General features: G+C 37.8%; 1 protein-coding gene across 1 annotated transcript in view; it reads right to left on the reverse strand.

Annotated features, from left to right (window-relative positions):
* Positions 1–8,983: 8,983 nt before the first annotated feature.
* Positions 8,984–21,464, reverse strand: part of LOC122797120 (vomeronasal type-2 receptor 26-like) — a 121,857-nt gene continuing 109,376 nt past the window's right edge. Inside the window, exons 4-5 of the mRNA XM_044065916.1 lie at positions 14,218–14,341; positions 8,984–9,897 (exon numbers count right to left, since the gene is read on the reverse strand). Of these exons, the coding sequence (XP_043921851.1) occupies positions 8,984–9,897; positions 14,218–14,341 (1,038 nt within the window). The remainder of the gene's footprint in view (positions 9,898–14,217; positions 14,342–21,464) is intronic.

The following is a 21,464-nucleotide window of genomic DNA, read 5'->3' on the forward strand; positions in this document are numbered from 1 at the left end:
CAATAAAGATCACTGCAAGAAAAATAAAATTATTACTGTGTTCATATTGAGTAATAGTTTTGAACAAATGAGATTTCATATATATATATATATATATATATATATATATACATATATATATATATATATATATATATATATATATATTTTTTTTTTTTTTTAATTTATTTTTTAATAACACTGAGGAGAGGGAGAAAATGAGATAAGGAGTGGACAGTGCGATGAGATAGTTATAGATATCTAGTCAGTCAGGTTTGGCTCAGGAGCAATGCCACTTTTTGGATAGATGTTTAAATAGTAGTTGTTTGAAATTGGTAGATTCAGATGTGTTTTGTAGGCTGTGGGGTAGAGAGTTCCATAATTTGGCTATTTGATTTGAGAATACGTCTTTACCGTGACTGTTGCTAGCTTTGTTTACTCTGCGATCTTAGACTTCCTTTTTAGAATTCCGTAATGATCCTTTCCATAGTCTGAAAGATGAGGCTGTTCAGACTAATGTATCTATAATTTTTCAGGTCCACTGATACCCCATCTTTACTCAAGAGGGTGACAGTTGCTGTCCTCCATTCATCCATGATGATGCGCTCCATAGCCTTACATATCAGACTCTCATCAGTTTAATGGGGCGGTAGCTCCCAGGGTCTGTAGTCGCTCCCCATTTGTGGAGCGGGATGACTGTAGCAGTGCGCCATTCAGTAGGAACAAAGCCTGAAATGAGGCTGTGATTGAACAGGGTACTCAGGTGTGGTGCCAGTTCACTTTGTAATTCATGTAGAACACAGCCATGGATATTATCAGGTCCCATGGAAGCTGTATTCTTGGCTTTGGACAGTGCATTTTTTACCTGTGTAGCCATGATAATAGGGACTTAGCATTCCTCAGGTATTGTGATAGGTCCTTTAGAGGGTGAAAAGGGGGTTTTCACTACAGCTGCATTGTTTTTACTCTTTTTACATTCTACTACTCTGCATATCCATTTATCAATCACCTTCTTCAGAAATGTCATGTAATGTGACAAGAATTTGATATCTCTGCACTGCCCAGAGTTGTGGAGGCTCTCTTTGTTCAGGTACACTGGAATGTGTATGCTTATTCACCAGTCATCCTGGATATGCATTTCTCTCCACACTGTTATGAGTACCCTCCGGAACCATTTCTACCCTATCACACCAAGCATCTTTATCATATCTGCTGCGATTTTATCTGAGTCTGCTGCTTTCCCTGACTTCATTTTCCTTACTGCTGTTCTTACTTCTTCTAGGGTGGGCTCGTCTTCTTCTCTCAACATAGGCTGTGTCTGGGATAGTTTAGCTTCTATTGGGTTTTCTTCATTCATAAGCTGCTAGAAGTACTCTCCCCTTCTAATTTTGATGTCCTATGGACTGGTGAGCAGGTTGTTGCTGGCATCCCTTTTGAAGGGTGTCTGGCTATCTTTTTTAGCTTTCTATCTTTCTGTCTTTGCCTCACAACCTGATATGTATTCTTTGTACCACCTACTGAGTCACTGTCCAGAAGCTGGTAGAGTGCCTCTGATGCCCTTTTCTTTGCTATTTTAACTCCTTTCTTAGTCTTTGTGTTAGCCAACCAGTATTCTTCCTAACCTGGTTCAGCTTTTCTATCTCCAACTTTTTCCTGCACTATTTCTTTCTTTTGATGTCTTCTTTGACTTCTGCATTCCACCACAAGCTTTCCTTATGTACATCATTTCCATACCTATCTCAGCCACATATCTGTTCTGTGGTTTTGACACATGTTGTTTTGAGGAGCTGCCATTCTTCTTAACTCATCCTATTTCCTCTTCATTGTGAAGTGCTAGAGCCCTGAGTAATTTCTTGAACTGTTGTGTTTTCTCCCCAGCCAACTTCCAATTCTTCAGCCTGGTCTCTGTTGACCTTAGAGCCTTCTCTGACTATTACTTGAAGCTGATTGTGGCAACCAGTGGTTTATGCTGTGGACTATCTGTTTCAATGGGGCTGACTTTGCAATCAATGATTTCTACCCCTGTGCCCTAGGAGGAAGTTTACCTGACTTGCATGTTGGCTACTCTTGTATGTGATCTTGTGACTGTCTCTCTTTCTGAAGAGTGTGCTGGCTACTATCAAGCCATTTGCCAGACAGAAGTCTAGAATGGCCTCTTCTTCTTTATTCCTGTTGCCCCACCCATGTGGACCCAGGCAGACCTGATATCTTATTCTGTCTGTCTCGATATGTGAATTCAGGTCACCCATTACCAGCACCAATTCCTGTTTTCCTGCTTTATATAGTAGGTCCATCTGGCTCATATTTGTAGTCTTTTTCTCATGAAATGTGTGGTTTTCTGGCAAATCACTGGAATGATCTGAGTATTGAAGTCACTAAATGATGCCATACATTTGAATTTCAAACTTCAAATCCTTAAGAAAATGTATGTTAAAACAAACCCTGTTATTCTAGTAACTTTCTGAGATTATAAGAGCAATATTTAAAATCTTTCCATATTTCCCCATTTTGTCAGGCTTTGTCCAGATTTCTGCACTAAGAGGTTGAGAGGTATGGGTCCTTCAACTGCTGTCTGAATTAACTCTTCTCCTCACTATCACAACCCTGCTGTGGGGCATATGCTGATATTATGAATACTGTCCTACCATTAGACTGGAGTCTGATTACCATGAGTCAGTCACTAATTCTGATGACATCCCTCACTGCCTTCTGAAGCCTCTTTCTCACCACAATTCCCACACCATTTCTAGCCTGTCCTCCTCCTGAGTAGAAGAATTCCCTGATAACGGAAGACTCATGTTACTTTATGCAGTTGCTAGTGCAAGCCGGAATTCAAAGGCTTAAAAGCTGTAGACATAGTTTGATTTGCCTTGACTGCTTCTCATTGGCCAACATGTTCAGGGTGTTGACTAAGAGGGAAAAATGTAGATGTGTAGCCATATTAAATATATAAGGCCATCTAAGTTTAGGAGGGAGGGGGTCTGGCATAGGTGGGTTTCATTTGGGATGAGCCCCACAGGCCTTCATTCCTTTGCAGAAATGATTCCACAAAACTTTGTCTATGTCCTAACAAAGACCAGACAGCATGTGTGGTATGCATAAGGCCTGGCCAGTGGTATTTAGTATGGTTTCTGCTCTCATATGAGAGACAGAGAACAGCTATTGTGAGGTGTCCTGCTCCCCATAAGTGTACAGACTAACCAGAGAGATAGATGAGGTGAATTTGTGTCATAGGCTACAGTTTGAAGATGTCCAGAAGAATTGAGCTAGACAGATTTTAATACTCAAGAGTTAAATACGCCACACAGATGTGTGACTTTTTATACATGAATTCAGAGATGGAAATATTTTGCAAAATTACCCTTAATGTAAGGTACATTACACTTAGACTTTTCATGTGTAAACAAGAGGGGTGTGTGTAGCACTGCCCCCATATTTGGGGACAGGAAAGGGCAACCCTGTCAAAAAATATTACTGTTATTATCATGAGCATTTTAACCTTAAGTCAGAACCATGTCTAGATTATCTGGTACCCCGTGCAGAAGCTGATGAGCAAAGTTAAAAAAAAAAAGAAACAAAAAAGGAAAAAAAAACAAGCAGCTTACTACAGTTTCTACCACAAACTTACCCTACATTAAGCTCTTTAGTACTTCATTTGATCAGCCAAGCCATGAAAGCAGTTTTGGCAGTCATTTATCAGTGCCACTACAGCACTCACACATGCCCTGTCCTAGTTGTGCCTCTGCTTTAAGTTGTGGAAAGCCAAAAGAGATCTTACAGCAGTATCTCTGTGGTAGTGTCAACTAAAAGTCTTTGCTTAGTGTAAAATCTTAACCTGTGGCCTTCCTGGGTCTGGCTGTTAAACAGAGATGAGACTTCTTAGACCTCCCAGTAAGTTATCACTCTCCCTCAGACTGAAATAATATAAATTATATTGGTACTTAGATAAAACAAGGCACATCATTTATTCATTATATAAGGGACTAAATATAAATAACAAAATACTAGCGGGGCCAGACTTTGGTCAACTGGTGCCCTAGGCAATAGGTCTCCACAGCACATCCCCCCCCCCCCCCACCACACGCACACATCACCCAGTGCCCCAATCCTGGTCTATCTACACCATCCAGATTACTGGAAAAGTGCCCATGCTAGATCGGTGCCCTTGACAGCCACCTAGTTGGCCTAGGCCTAAGGCCGGCTATGAATACTAATGAAGTAACAGTGATGAAAATTTGGCATTTGGTTTGATAATCAAATTAAACTGGAGTACAAGTGAGGAGTTTAGCAACAGAAGGAAACAGAATGTTAACATTTATAAATTCATGGGGACAAGGAAGTATTTATTCCATTATATATAGCACTAGTCAGAAGCATGATTGAAGTTTTGGGATTAATAATGTTTAGTATTATTCCTCTCAACCTGCAGGCAATGAAAATAGGAACAAAGGCCCTTTAAAAGTAGGTACAGTCAACAAAAATCTGAGCATCTAATTAGTATAAAATTTGAATAATAAGTAGCACATAACTCTTCCCACTTCAAACAGGAATGTGAGATACTACTCAGAAACACTTTAAAAAACAGAGTGGCACAAATGATGGAAAATATAGCACACTATCAAAGAAATAGTGTAAAATCTGTAGATTTTAATGAAGTGTATTGCAAAATCCTACCACACAAGGTAATGTATTTCTGCTTCTGAAAAAGGAAAATGTAAGATGAGTGCCCTCATGTTTAATGTATTGGTGCCACCAGCATGCTGATCATGTAGTGTTGATTGCTGCATAGTAGACCGCTTCAAAAACCATGTGTAAGGAGGGGGATTCGGAAAATTGTGTGAAGGGGTAAAGCAAGCCTGAAAATAGAGACATACCTACAAAAACAGGGACATCATGTGTAGGGGTAAATAAGCCCTAAACTCAGGAGTGTTCCTCCAAAATAGGAACAGTTGAGAGGTCTGTCAGTATTGGGAAAAATATATATACAGTTAAAATACAGAGAAGGCACACTTAAGACAGTTGAGAGTTAAGGGTATTATTCTATTAGGTAAGTTTAAAGAAATTAAATTTACTTTAATTAAAATGTTGAGAGAGGAAACGATTTTAGCATCTGAGACATGAGCTGGGTATCTGCAATAACAGAAAAGTGTTACATTTGAAGAAGAGAGCCATGTACTGGGGAAAAAAGAGTTTATTTAATAAAGTAACTAAATAAATACAAAAAAGGACACCTTTTATACGCTGAATAGCTGAATGTTAAATGTATTGCTAGATATGCTAATGAGAGCATACATTTTGGAAAGTATCAAAGTCATCATAGTTGAAAAATATTATAGCACAGAACAATAACCTCCCTAATAAAGAAATATTTACTGTAGTTGGTTTTGTGTAGGACTTCATGTCTGGGTAACTCACCTCATTTCAATTATTTGGGTAATCAATGGAGCTGAGAAACTGAGCACTAGTGCATAAGGACATCTTCAGAAGCCGAGTTCCAGTGTTTACTGTTTGCCTCCTTGTGGTGTGTTTGTGACAGTGCAGAAGAGTAATTGAAGTAAACATAACCTACACTAAGGCTGGTGTAAAGAGAATGGAGTCAATATTCTCCCTGATCTTATAAGGTGAACAGGTACTAATCATTTGCAACTGAGATCAATATGGCACATACCTGTAAAATGGGATCTGTAGCAGTTGTGGGCATCTGTTGTATAGTTGTTATAAGAAACTATAATGTTATATACATGGTGCATCCTTAATGTGAGTTGGTATAAAATGGTTAATCCATTATGGGGATAAGGTGCACCTCATCTCCCAAGTGTATGCTGCACTCATTATGGAAGACAAGATAAGGTAAAGCAAATCCTCAGCTGCATGGAGTACCTGCTCTGAGACACAATATAATACATGTTACAATCCCCCAACTAATGAGGTACCTGATGTGAAGATGATACAAGGTAGCGAACACCTCACTTCTCAATTACATGATGTACTCTTTATTAGACATGATATTAATTAAGGTACACCCCAATCCCTTGGTATATTATGTGCCCACTCAAGCACATGATGTAAGGTAATGTACACTGCATCCCACAAACATATGATGTACACATCATAGGAAATGATATAAGGCAGGAAGCAACCAACACCCCAAAATAAAAGCATATGTTTGGGAATTTTTGACAAAAAAATGATTCAAGATACCTTAAAAGGTGTACCATCTTCATCCTTTTTCTATGACTTGTTTTTTTTTTTCTGTCATTATACTGTAACATAAATAGCTTGATGCACAAATGCAGTAATCTTGGAATCATGACCAGATCCAATGACATACAGAAATAAATCACTGACAATGACTGAGTTGATATGAATTTTATTAGAGCCTTGGGTACTTTTTGGAGTCAACATATGAAAGATAGGAGTGATGCTTAACTGTTTTTTTTCCTTTGGGAAAGAGGTGGGAAGTGTGCTCAGGGCACACATTACAATGCTAGAGTCTACAGCAGAGACTAGAAACCACATGGAAATGCTGGCTTCAAGGTGACAGGGCAGTCCTGGGGATTCTTCAGTCATGGCATTGAATGACATGCATTTGCTGATATAGGATCATAGGATTATAGGAAGTTACTAGGCTAATGGGCCAAGGACCTTTACAAGCCTAGCCAAGTTACCCTTGTTTCCATGATCAGCACTGATTGCCCCTGTCCAGGAGAGGCACAGGTGGAACCCCTGGGGTGACTTTATCGTTACTCATCCAATCATCCAGATTACATTTGAAGAGGGCCAATGAGTTGTTCTGTTTGACATGAAGTGGGAGTCTGTTCCAAAGGTGAGGTAACCTCTGGGAGACAAATCTGTCCCTCCAGCAGGTTCTATTAATGTCACATACCAGGTTTAAGGTCTTTAGAGCAAGTAACCCATGTGCCATTTGACTTGCTGATATGCAATATTTCCAATAAAGCAGGGTCAGAGATTGCCCTACAAGCAAGGCAGAGATCACCTCTGAGTAGTCTGTATGAAACAGAATAAAGTGAGTAATTTCAGGTGATCTACATAGGAAAGATGCTGAAGACCTTGAATTTTTCTTGTGAGGAACCTTTATGGTCTCTCCAATTGTTGCAGGTTCTTGGAAAGCTACATACCAATAGGGGCATTGTATTCAATTATAAGCCTGATGAGGGAAGAGTATAGAGAGGTTATAACTTCTTTTTTTTCTGGAGGCGATGACCTTAGAAAAAAAGAAGTTATAACCTCCCTGTACTCCCACTTCATATCTTACATGCCTAAACCTGAGTAGGTTGCCAGGTATGTCTTCCGGGAATAGGACTGAAAAGTAAAACCTCCTTCCTCTGTATGTATGATGGCTTCGCTCCCAGTCTGCTCAATTCTACTCAAGGAAAATTAATGCAAAACAGAACTCTCACCAAAGGTGAATGAAAGGACCAGTACTACAGCTAGGAGGTAGGGATAAATGGTAAGTGGAGGAGGGGCACAAAATAGGCCAAAACAATGAGAAAGAAATGTTATGTCACTCAGAACACAATAAAAACTTTGTTAAACTCTAAATTAGTGCTTGTGAAATTATTACTGTTATAGGAAATATCAACTATCCACAGCTCTTTGTTTTTAAATGATATTTCTTTTCTCTTTGGTTCATAGGTAAGTACTAGCTAGAAAGTCTATAAAATATTACTCACCTAGCTATAAAAAGTTCTGTCTATGGACAACACAAGAGAGGCTGGAGGATATTTTGAGGCTGTCCATCCAATAATCTAGGTTTGCCCTGAAGGTAGCAAAAGTGAAACTGCACTTGACACATAGTGGCTATTAGTCCCATAATCACATGAGGGCCACAGTATTACATTTAAGGATTATCCAGATGCAACTGTGTATATACTGTAATTCCTGTTTTTCGCTTCCATTCCTTCCATGATGTGAGACTGAGAATTGTGCCCTTTTTTTATCAAACCTTTTTTTTCTAAGGGTGTTAAAATGTATCTGTACAATATTTTTCCACAATGGGTAATATTGCTCACGCTTTGTATTATTAGATATGTATTTGTACTTTTATTTTTATTTACTGCTATCTTTACTGTAATCTGTTTCAAGAAGCTTTTCTCCCGGGCCTCCGCTGAAAACGGGCTCTCTGGGCCCAGTAGACTTCCCCGGTAATCGAACTGGAAATAAATAAATAAATAAAGTGTGAATATTCCAGAGCTCTTAAGGTGCACTGTGACATCCACAAGACTAAAAAAATCAAAACCAGCACTAAATGAGCAGATAAGAATCCAAATGTCATTATCCAATGGTCAAAGAACAAAAGACTGGTTTCACTGAAGAAAGCATCACCTTCCTCAGGTAGTCTGGATGCAGTTGTATGTGTATTGTAATGCCTGTGTGTATTTCCATTTCCTTCCTGATGGGAGACTAAGAATTTTCATCCATCTGTCTGAGCACAGTGGAGAGAAACATACAAATACCAAACTGCACCTACTACAGAAACTTGCACAGTCACTGTTGTAAAATAATTTTGTTATATATCACTGCATTGCATCCACCCTGAAATGTATAGCTTGTATTACCTCATCAGGCAATTTCCAGACAAATTACATTGTGGTCTACAACTACATTACAGCTGGTTTAATCATCAGATGTGTTTTAGCTCAAAGGATATCTTTCACTGTACATGTGACAAAGCCCAAGGGGAAATATGCAGTGCACAGATGTAAGGGTTTGTTACCCATTCCTTGAGTAACATTATCCCAAAATGGTCTCCATAGACACGTGGTTCTGATTATTAGTAGGGATTGTGGAGAAAAAATAATATTAGGAAAAATGTCAAATGCCAGATAAAGTTAAACTATCAGGATGAAGACTGCCTGAGTCCTTGTTACTGAGCAGGAAGTGGGTGCTAATGAATGAATTTTACAATACAGTAATGTCAGGTAAGCTGTCAACATAACAAGCATGAGATTGACATGAAAAAGTAGACTTTATAAAAGATAAATCATCTCCCCTGTGATGAACTTCTCCCCATAATGTATTGCTTTGTATTCATTTCAGGATGTAACAAAATAATGTAACATTTAGGAGCAAAAATACAAAGCAGCACACCCATACTAGAAGAAAGAATGGCAAATATCTCAACAGCCACCATGTATTTCCCTTTTGTACTGAGGTAGGCAGGGACAAAAGATAACCAGACACTTACAAACACCAACATGCTGAATGATATGTACCGAGCCTCATTAAAACTGTCTGGCAAGTTACGAGACAGAAAGGCCACTATAAAACTCACAATGGCAAGCAAAGTAAGGTATCCCAGCATGCACCAAAATGCAATTACTGACCCTTCATTGCAGTCAAGGATTACCTTCCCCATTTGTGATTTCATGTTAGCTTCAGGGAATGGGGGAGAAATTGACAACCACAAAGAAGATAGTGTGAGCTGAAGGAAGGTGAGAATGAATACTACAGTGTTTGGTATGGCTGGCCCAATGTACCTGGTTAATTTGCTGTTTGGTTTAGTTGACTTGAAAGCGATAACAACCATAATAGTTTTTGCAAGGATACAAGATACACATACTACAAAGCTAATACCAAAGATTGTCTGACAAAGCAGACACTTCATTTTGTTTGGCTGGCCAATAAATACTAATGAACAGAGAGAACACACCGTCAGTGACAACAGAAGAAGATAACTTAATGTCTGGTTATTTGCTCGAACAATAGGAGTGTCATTATGTTTGCAAAAGATAATAAGAACCAAAATTGAGACCAGTGCAGAAAATACACTCATGCCAGCCAATGTTACTCCCAAAGCATCTTCATATGAAAGGAATTCAATATTTTTAGGTATGCAATTATCCTGTTTCTCATTGGGCCATTCCTTATCTGGGCATTTCAAGCATTCTGTTGAACCTGAAAGAAAATAAAAACAAGTTTGAATGCAGTTGTATAGTCATTTCCAGCTAAGTATAATTAGTTTAAACTAAAACTAAATAAGATGGTCCAAAATACTTTAATGACTTTAGAATACATCTCTCTAAACTACAATTGTGGCTTAATCATTCAATATGATTTTCACCATTTTAATAAGTAATAATTCTGTAGTGATTGTTGACCAGACTCCAAGTTATTGTCTTGATGAAATTAAAGACCTAAAAACATTTATGGATGAATTCCAAACTCTAGTTTTGTACACATTTTAATAAACTAATTTGAAATACCATGCTTCTATATGGTCAGTTTTATAAAATAGGATGGATAATTTTAGGGATATTATCCATGCATCACAATCTTGCTGCTTCTGCAGATAGAGAAGTTGCAGATCTAACTAAATATTCAGCAGCTGAAAACAGGCCTATTGTGTTAAATTAGTAAGCAGTTTTCAGTGTTTTCATATGAGAGCCAAACCACTGATGCCATTCTGGAGAAGAATTAATGGTTCATGCCAGACTGCTTTTGGTTAATCCATGAGAAAAGTGCCCTTTTCATGAAATCGTTTTACTTAAATGGTACTTGAATGAACAGCATGGAGCAGTGACAAGTATTACTTTCTTTCCCACATCCCTTACATATTGAAAGAACCTTTACACTCCTCTTTCTAATATAATCAAATTCTACATAGCTGTATCAATGAAATGAAGCTGTTCACAAGATGTTGTGTATCTGGATAAATCTTCATGCACTAATTCACATTTGGGAACATATGCATCACTGAACTGTGACATCATAAATACAACTAATATGCCAGCTGTGTGACATAATGAATACTGTCACTATCAAGCCAGCTGGATCACATGATGAATACAACTACTACACCAGCTGCATCACATGATGGCTGTAACTTCAACATCAGTTGTGTCACATAATAAATGCAGCTACCATGCCAGCTGTGTCATATTATGAATACTAAAACCATGATGTGTGTCGCATGATCAATACCACTACCAAGAGCAATGAAACGACCATGGTAGTTGTGTCAGATGATGACTACAAGAACTACTAAACCAGGTGTGACAGATGATGAACATAACTTTTGCCATCAGTGCTGTGTCACATGATGAATACAACTATCATGCTTAGACAAGGTCACATGACAACTAGAACTACTGTGCCAATTGTGAATCATGAGGAATACAAACAACTATGATGTTAAACAAGGTCAATTGATGTATATAATAATTGCCCCATTTGTGTCACATGATGAACACAACAACCATTACAACTGTGTCACACTGTGGCTTTAACTTTCATTCCAGTTGTGTCACATGATGAATAGCTACCATTCTGGTTACAACAGATAATGCATAAAACAGCCATTCTGGCTGTATCACATGATGAATGCAACAGTGACCATGCCAGCTGTGTCAAATGATGAATACAACTACAGTGCCACCCATACAATATGTCACATGATGAATACAACTATCATGCCAACTGTGTTACGTGATGAAGACAGCTATCATGTCAGCTGTGACACATGATAAATATAAATAACATGTCAGCTAAGTCACAAAAATAATATAATTACATTGCCAGCTGGATCACATGATGAATACAGCTACCATTCTTGTTATGTCAAATTATGAATACAACAGCTACTATGTCAGCTGTAACATAATGACAACAGTTATCATGTCAACTGTATTAGATGATGAATACAACTACTTTTCAAGTTATGTTAGATGATGAACACAGCTACCATGTCAGCTTTGTCGTGTGAAGAATACAACTACCGTGTTAGTTATATCACATGATGAATACAGCCACCATTCCAGACATGTCACATGTTGAATGCAACTGCCATACCCACTGTGTCATGATAAATACAGCAATTACCATGCCACTGCATCACATGAATATAATTACCACCCCAGTTGTGTCACACGATGAATACAGCAACCAAGCTAAAAGACTGCATAATGAATACCTCAAAAACATGTGTTAGTTGTTTTATTTGATGAATGCAATTATCATGCTAGACAAAGTCACAGGCAGAATGATTCAGTGCATAGTGATCTCAGAAGACCACATTATAGGATAATAGTTTTGAATATGGAATAATGCATTATCTAACTCTGACTCATTCAATAAAATGAGTTCCATGTCAAGCATGTGATATTTATACAGATTCAGTACAGTGTGATCTTTACAGTCCAGATTTTAGGGTAATAATGATGCATATGAAATCATGGATCTCTGATCTAAAACTCAGTAACTACAATGGCTATCACACCTTACATGTTATACACAGAAACAATATTGTCTAAAGTTGTGGGATCATTATGTGACATAAGAAGCATGCATAATCAGACTAGACTAATCTGCACAGAATGGGTTACAGTATCATGATGTTAACAGAATCCGCAATGTGGCTGTACTATATCCCTTTTTGGAGTGCTTTACTCCCTGAATCCTATATTTGTTTCAGTGTCTTCTGGAATATAAAACACTGAGAACCAGCAGGAAGCCTGCACCAGGGCAGGACAACTTGCACTATGTGTATGATGTTGGTGGTATTCCCCAGAGGTCAGCTTTGGTAATTTGGCACAACATACACCATACTCCTACTCAGGATACTTTGTAACAAATGACAACTAAGAGGAGACAATGCAAAATAATCCATACAGATTACAAGCACACAAGTGCCAAAACTTTGTTTAATTAATTTTCAAAAACAAATTCCAGATTAGAACAAAATGTTAGATGTCTGTTTTGATTTTCCCTCAAATTCAGATATGAAATCATATGGTTTCAATATCCAGTACCCAGAACCAAACAGCAAGACTGTCATGAGATAAATGATGACATCTTATCAAACAAAGACATTATGTAGAACTGAAGTATGATAATATATTTAACCCAGTTAGTTTTAAGGATGTTTTGTTGAATTATAATGTGAGAACCTGAAGAAACAACATCCAGATGTCTTTCAGAATAGCTGTTCTCTGCTGCATTTATGGATGTTATTGAGATATCATCTGTGTTTATGTGATCTTCTACCCTTCTCACAATATATATATATATATATACACATGGGAAAAAAGTATCTTTCGAATTGCTGATGGTATTGACTATATAAGGCTAGAGTAAGTGTAAGAAAACAGGAAGTCCCAGTGTTAAGAAAATCGTTTCAAAGTTTAGAATGCATAGAAGGAAGCTAAAAAGGATAACACAGAATAAGTTTCTGGAATAATCCCTTTACAGAAAGGATTAATGCAAAATAAAGTAGCAGAACCTGAAATCATTATGGGATTCATATGCACTTTATGGCTGAAAGGAACAGCCATGAGCGGATCCTAGTGGTCTTGCTGAAAGCAGCATCTTAAAAACTATTAGCAGTTCAAATGAGTAGATGATACATAATCTTTTGTGATCTGTTCACAACACATATGAAACTATAAAGGTGCACAATTTAGCCCAAGTTATACATTTGCACAAACATGGGAGCTGGTGGTAGTGCTAGAGGCTTAAAAATAAAAATAATGCAAACAATTTCACAACACTATAATCATAAGAGACTCCTTACTTCCCAAAATAAGAACTGGCCAACAAATTCAGTGGTTTACTGAAGAGAAACTGATGTTCTCAAAAAAAAAAACAAAGTAGCACTGATTACTGGATCCAGTTCCAGAACAGGTGGTTAGACAAAAGAAAAGAATGTCACTTTTGTAGGTTCACCTATAGCGGGGAACAAATGGGGTTTCTTGTGAGAGCCACAACCCTTAGTGGCAATCAAAGCTCCAGCTCTACCACAGTGGAAAAGTACACGACCATATTGTCATCAGCCATGCCCACACTGATATTATTGCATGATGGGTCTGGTGTTGGAACTGAGAATGGGACATAATAAAAAATGTGAACCTTCCAGGGATGATGGAGTACCTTGGTGTGACTGTTGTCCTAACTGACAATGTGTCTATGGTCAGACAGTTTGTGAATGGAGGATTTGATCATACCAGCAATGTAGGGGCTTGACATTTTGGGTATGGGGAGACAAATAAAGTCATTTTGGTTTAAGTAGAAGAAAACTAAGTTTTTGAAGTCCATGTTTAGAGGAGAAGCTCGTCTTGTTCAATGGAAGTTAGATGTAAGTTGCAGCAAAGTCAGTTAGAACAAAAATGCTGCATGAAAGGAAAAACCATTATTGATAAATACAGATGCAGTAAAAGAAAAATCTCCTGGCTTTGTTTAATTACTTTTGTTTTGTGTTTTTGTGTAATAGACATTACTTACCAGTTTGATTGGCAATTTCCCCTTCAGCACATGGAATACAGGTAAAGCAACAGATGGGTTGTCCATCAATACTGGCCTTACGATGCCCCACTGAGCAGTCTTCACTGCAAACAGAGGCTGGGATCTATAAAAGACATGGAATAAAGTTTAATATCAGAAAACTTTTTTCTGGAAGGAAAATATGGAACTTGCAGAAAGGAAACAGCATTAGCAAGGTCATTTTTCAACAAATGATTCTCGTTTTAGAATACTTTGATGAGAGCTAAGCTCAAAGCATTTTATAACTGCTTTGCATTCCACTGCTGATTAGCAGGCAATGGGGGTGCAAAAAAGTACAATTAAAATTAAATGCATAACAAGTAATTGTAAAAATTACATGCACTGGGCTCGCAGCTTAATTCCTCATCAAAGTAATTCTCAAACAGAAATCGTATGTTTTGTTTAAAAATGATCATACTAATCCTCTCTCCTGTTTTATTTATTTATTTTACAGGTAGGTTAACTGATACACTAGGGCCCACTTTTGGTTCCAAACTACTTACAGTATGAAAATTAAGCAAGGACACAATTACCTTAGTGGGTTAACCACTCTGTAACAGATAGAAAGAAATGAAAGTATTCTATTTAAAGGTTGAACTCATTAACCATCAAACATGAATCCTAACTGTGTTTGATACTTTTAGTTACTATTTTGACCTCTGTCTTGCTTTGCCTTCTGGTAGGGATGTCATTTGGATTAGACACAACATGAAATTATGTAAAAGAATTGTTACATGATGCTTCGGCAATCTTTATAACTTTGAAGTCCTTTGTTAAGGATTTTTGGCGAGCAATTTTCTTAGTGTTTTAAAATGAGTTCCAGATTCTTTGGCTGACAAAGAAAAATGCTGTAGAAGTACATGTCATTGAGCTGTGCTTGAGGTCAAACTGCCATGTGGATGTTGCATGAAAACTTGGATTTTCAGCCATATCTTTTAGTTTTAATGTCTTGTGCAGAAATCTGCAAAGATGAAGATTCACTAATTTTGAAAATACATGTACTAATCTGGAGTCCTTTCTGGGTAAAGATAACAAGGTAATCTGTATCGGCTAGTGCGACTCAGCTACCATGGTTCTTGTGTGACCTTATGATAAAATGCCAGATTTGTTGTAAGTTGTTTGAAATCTCCCTACGTTGCTTACTGATGATACAGTTAGCACTGGCAGGACATATTCAAAGCCTAGAACTAGAATGCCTTTGATAAGCCTTTGCTGTGCTCTTTGTTAGTGGGTTAACCACTCTGTAACAGGTAGAAAGAAATGAAAGTATTCTATTTAAAGGTTTATGTATGTTGCTTTAAAAATGTTAGCGCATGGTCCAGCCATGGCTACGTAGTTTCAGTGAATGTGCCATCAATTCCTGTGGTGTTATGTGCATAGTAACTTTTGCTTCCTGAACAGAGTGGCTTTAGCCTTGTTATGGTTTTACCTGCAGTCCTGTTTGTGTAGTCCAAGGGATAACTGTGATAGGCCCTCTTCTATTTTTTAAACTTACACTTTTGCATGACAGTCAAAACAAATTACACACGCATACAATCTAGTTATGCAATATAACCTATATATTAGACATCAGTAAACTGGATACTTTTCACGTTGATACCTTCATCTTTGCATCATACAACCTTGTCTTAAGTGATACTTTCAATATTTGCCAGTATATTCATCTTCATTCAATGGCACCTAAGCAGCAAGCTATGTCCGAGAATCCTTGTATACTACTGCAGTGATGATGCCCCTCCTAAGGGTGGACCTACCATGGACCCTGGAAACTACAGATCTGTCAGCTTTATGTGTCTTGTCTGTAAAGCCATTTAGCACATCACCATCATCAATCTCATAAATTATGATATCAAAAATCTGATTAAGTGCAGCTAACAGCAATTCAGCTTTGTGAAGAGTGGGTAATGCCTGTTAAATCTTGTCAGCTTCTTTCAGAAAGTCACTCAGGCAGTAGACAGTGGTCACAGTGTCCATGCTATCTATTATGATCTGGCCAAGGTATTTGATACCATATCACATGATGGAATTATAAATAAGCTAATGGCCTAAAACACTGATCCATATATTTGTTAAGACAGATGTCCAACTAGCTCAAGGACAGAACATGTTTTCCTATTAGGTGACACCTCTTCGTCAGAGAGAATTTGATCAGTTGTGCTGTCAGGGATCTTTGTTAGGCCCTCTGCCATTTGGCATTTACTTTTCTGACCTTGTTACTAATAACAGTGATCTCTGGCTATACAAATTTGCTCATGATAGCAATCTGGTTGTGGTTGCAAAGTCCTCCCAAAATGCATATACCCTCCAAAATGAATGAAGGAAATAACATGGGTCAGTACCTGATCCACTAAAGAAAGGGCTTAAATGTAATGCCAGGAAATATAATATCACCCCCTTCAGAAAACATCTTCAGGAGCTGCCACTGACCAGCTGTTATTATGAGACTACTTTTGAGTTCTACATTTAAGGTTTGCAGTTTTGCATTTTTTAATTATTTTACTCTTATTTACTACAATTTGTTTTAGCTTAAACTGCTTTAAATTTGATGTATTTTACATGTGTTTATTATCCTGCATATTTAAAAGTAACTATTTAGGGCATGTTAGGAAATATATCCTTTCTGTTTTCTGCTCTGACTGCAAAGATAATTTGTGAGAGGAGCATACCTCTCAACCGTCCAGACCTTCACAGAATGTCCAGAATTTTGCCTTATATTTTTGGTCTGTTTCCTCATAAAATTGTGGTTTTCTGGCAAATCAATAGCAAATCATTGAGGACCAAAGACAGAAAATAGTGTTAGCCATTTGAGTTTCAGACTTCAAATCTTTCAGAAAATGCATGCTATTGCAAACAACTTTTAGTCTATCAACTTCCCAAGTTTGCAAAAGCAATATTTAAAAATGTCCTTATTTTGGGGTCTTTGCCCCACATTATTTACAGCTTTGTCTAGATTTATTGCTGTAAGAGGTTGAGATGTATGGAGAGGAGTTGAGAAGTAACATTTATTATTCAAGGTTAGCAGAAAAAGAAAATATTGTATTTGGGGAGCTGTCACTGACCTGCTATCATTGTAAGACTAAGTTTCTCACCCACCCACCTTTTTCTCTCTTATGCTATTAAAATCAGAACTCTTTGAGTGCCTCACCCTTTTTTTACATTTGACTTTGGATTGTAAGTTCCTCCCAGGCTCACCTTGTCTGTTCATACTTGTGAGCAATAGAAATTCAAACTTGGAAGGTGCTCCCTTTAGACTGTCGGTACTTTAGTAACTCTCTCTTTCCTATCTTCCTGACTGTTTACTGTACATTGTAATATGAAGGGTATTAATCCATTTTGTACCATTGTACATTTAAAATTGCAAACATCTGGGAAAACCTACCAATCAGTATTAGCCTACAAACCACATCTCAGGAATCAGGGTTGGATTAGTGCTTCTGTTTTGCTTCTGGTGAGAGAAGGATCTCAGAGACATTATTTTCCAGGCTTCCTAGAGACATCCAATCACTAGGAATCTTGAAAACTTCTTCCTATCAGGCAGCCTGAGGTTAGTGCAACTGTTTTGCTCCTGATGAGAGAAGGAGCATGGAGGCATTGATTTCTAACTATCTCTGATTGTGCAGTGTGTATGGGACTTCCCTGACTGGTGTGGTTTAGGACCATTGTGCAGCTTAGCTCTCTTGCACTGTGCTGCTGTACATGCTATCCAGGGCATCTACCATAGTTCATAGTTTAGTACTAAGCTAACTGGCCTTGCGAGCCATTTTAAGCCTAGCCAGCTATCCCTTGTGAGACTCAAACCCTGCACCTTGTGTTTGTATGGCAAACACCTTAGCCATTAAGCCTCCCTCCCAGGAGAAAGCTATAATAGAACTACATATCCATAGAACATTTGGGATGAGACTGCTAAGTACCGAAGAGTCTGTCATCAGCTTCAAGACCCAGCTTGGGATGAATGTGACTGTTTTGCATCTGGTGAAAGAAAGAGAAAAGGGACATTGATACCAGCTGAGTTAAGCACTGGAGAGACCAGCACTAACAGCAGACAAATAGCTGCCAGAAGGCCAGTCACTACCATTTTTCATTCTTGGCTAAATTAGTGAGTTTTTGATGAAATAATTTTACTGGTTCTTTCTGGTGGTAAAAGAAAGTCTCCAGGCTAGTTGTGGGAATTATTTGCTACTGAGGATAAATTTAAGAGTTTTCCTCTTTGTTGATGTGCTTTGTTGAGTTTTTATTGCTTATTGTCTGTGTTATAGATAAGGAGATTAACTAAAACTAAGCTCATTGCACAGTGGCACAGCATACTGCTCTGTAGAGATGTAGGCATTTACAACCTTAACTTTCTCTATATAAGATACTGCTTCAATTACTCTTATACTTTAAATAATCAGTTGTTAAGCAAAAAGGCTCGGTTTACACTTGGTGGTGCATTTCTCTTTGTATGTAGACTTAGATTGCTTGTTTTAAACAGATAGCACCTCCAGTAAATCAACTCCACACCTCACAAGTGCAACTCTCCCTACAGCCCACATTAGTAAGTACCTGGAACCATCTCTGTAGCCAGCCTGGTCAAAATGTGCATGCTGAAACAATGCAGAAATTGTCTCATGTTTAGCGATAACTATCTACTACGTAAATCAGCAGACAGAGTGTATGAGAGATATAATTGTAGAATGTTATTTGAGGCAAAGTTCTCAAACTAAGCCATGGCAAATAACAAGCAGGTTGTTAGTGTCACATAATACCACACTAAACAAAGCACATACAGCTCTGACCAAGCACAGAGGACTTAATATGCAGAGGCTACCTAAACCACAATGCCTCCTAAAAGTAACCTAAGATACAAGTACCCTCAGCAAACCCATAAACACGCAATACAGACAGCACCCACCATTAAACATGCTTCTAAGAATTACATCAATCTACTTCAAAAGCAAATAAAGCGAACTTCCAAATAATCCAAAATTATAGTCATAAGTAACTCCATACCGAGACACTGAGACACCACTCACTGGGGAGTGTAAGGAGAAGGTCACAGCCAATTGCATATCAGGCACCAGGATTCATTACATTACACAAGCACTCATGTCCTTGTACCACACATACACATATGACACAGTCACAGTACATGTGGGTGTAAATGATATAAGACCTGCTTCCCTAGACTGTATGAGGATTATATAAATATATGATGGAGCTCTCAGAATATGTGTCTGAGGTTGGTACAAACCTAACCCTGAGTAGCATTCTACCATCACCAATACAAACAAAAGATTATTATTTTCAACAATTGCCTTAGCTTCTGGTGTCATTCAACATGGATATAAGATATATCAGCTTGTGACTCGGGATGGCTTGCACCTCTCCTGCTAAGACTTTTGAATATTGGGCAAATCCTTGTCCACCCATATTGCTTTTTATAGGCAATACTAGTCTTGCAAAGCTCCCAACAAAACAAAACTGAATCCGGATAAGATTAAGGCAATGCTGCTTAGCACTAAGAGCCTTAACAAAAAAACACACTCACTACAACCAAACCTTAATCTGGAAAACATCATTATATACATCGTCACTGAGACATGGTTAAAGACCAGTGAGAGTACTCCATCAATGCAGGGTTTCAATGTCTACCACATATTCACAGGACTACCACATCACACAAAGGCAAAAAGGCAACTGTGTCTCCATATTCTTTAAGAAAATTTCACATCCAGAGTAATTAGAAAGGTAATGGCCTGCAACTTCTGTACATTTAATTTTGCTGTTAACAAAACCTTTCATAACATAGCTAACTACACAACTGCCTATATGGCCCCTTGGACAACACCTCCTATCTAACTAGAAAGGAGACTCCTTGGAGACTGCATCCTCAAACATGTATGCCTAGAAACATGGAACCTATGCATCTGTCCTTTTATACAGACTGTTGTACAAAAAGTTTGGTCTATATGGCTAAGTGTAATGTATGTGATTCATATTATATAGGGAAGACAAGTCGTATGTTTAAGGACAGGATTCTGCAGCATCATAGTGATATACAAAATAATAAACTAACAAATGCATTAGCGAAACATGTATCTGAAGCTGGCATGAGTCACAGCTTTAAGTTCTTGGTACTACAGAAATTAAATGAAAGTTTAAGGGAAGGGGATTTGAACAATGAGACTGAACTTGCTGAGTTAAAATGGATTGTCAATTTTAAAGCATATGTGCCACCTGGTTTGAATAGTGCTGTTGCTTTAAAGCCTCTACTAAAGAAGAGAGGCTTAGTTCACTGATAAGTGTTAACACCTAACAATTTTAACTGTTTTTAGCTAATTGGAAGCTTTTGTATTTAAAGGCCTGTTTTCTCTTACTGTTTGTTAAGTTCTGAAGAAGCGAGCAATTGTGAAAGCACTTACCTGTTTTTATTTGTTTTTATCTGCTTTTTGGAATTAAAGTGTTCTTACTCTCAGCATTGGGCATTATTTCATTTGCATAGTATAAGGTAGTTATCACTGCCACCAGACACGCCACAATCAAATACTCTAAAGCTCTTAACAAAGGGTGTCCAATTATACTGTGTAATATTAATACTAATGCAAATGTTAGCAGCTGACCAAGACAGCCAGGCCTTCTGGAGTGGCCCACACAGTGTCAACAAATAAATATAAGCACTATCAAAGGTTAAATACTTTCTACAAGGACCAGCCACAATAAAACTTTTAAATATATTTAATAATAAATAGTAAAAGAGCATGAAAATATTGAAATATATTCACAGTAAACCACAAAGTTCAAATCACAGGAAATATTGAAAAGAACATGGATGGGCAGACTCAGACAAAAAAAATAAAAACAGTAGCTAAACTAAGCTTCACTATATTCCTGACTGAATCTAGGAGAATTACTATTCCCTAATAACTTGATAGAGCAAGGCACAATGAAATACATGAGTAGTTTTTCTAGTCAGGTTCCCCAAAACAGAATACTCCTTCCTCAGAGATTACTCTCTGTAAAATATAAAATCAAGAGGGTTTGCAGAATGACGTCATCTGTTCACCTGACTCTAGGTTCTCGCACTATTGCCCTTTGAAGCTGAAACAGGAATTTACCATAGATGGCTACAATACACATCAAAATGTTTATGGCAGTGCATGGGCTTCCCCTCTTTTTACTGAGCTAATGAACAAAGGATCCTTTCAGACCCGCCATCCCCGGTCCTATTC

The sequence above is a fragment of the Protopterus annectens genome, chromosome 3.part0 (genome assembly GCF_019279795.1).
Source record: "Protopterus annectens isolate FY-2018-M chromosome 3.part0, PAN1.0, whole genome shotgun sequence".
Lineage (NCBI taxonomy): Eukaryota > Metazoa > Chordata > Ceratodontiformes > Protopteridae > Protopterus > Protopterus annectens.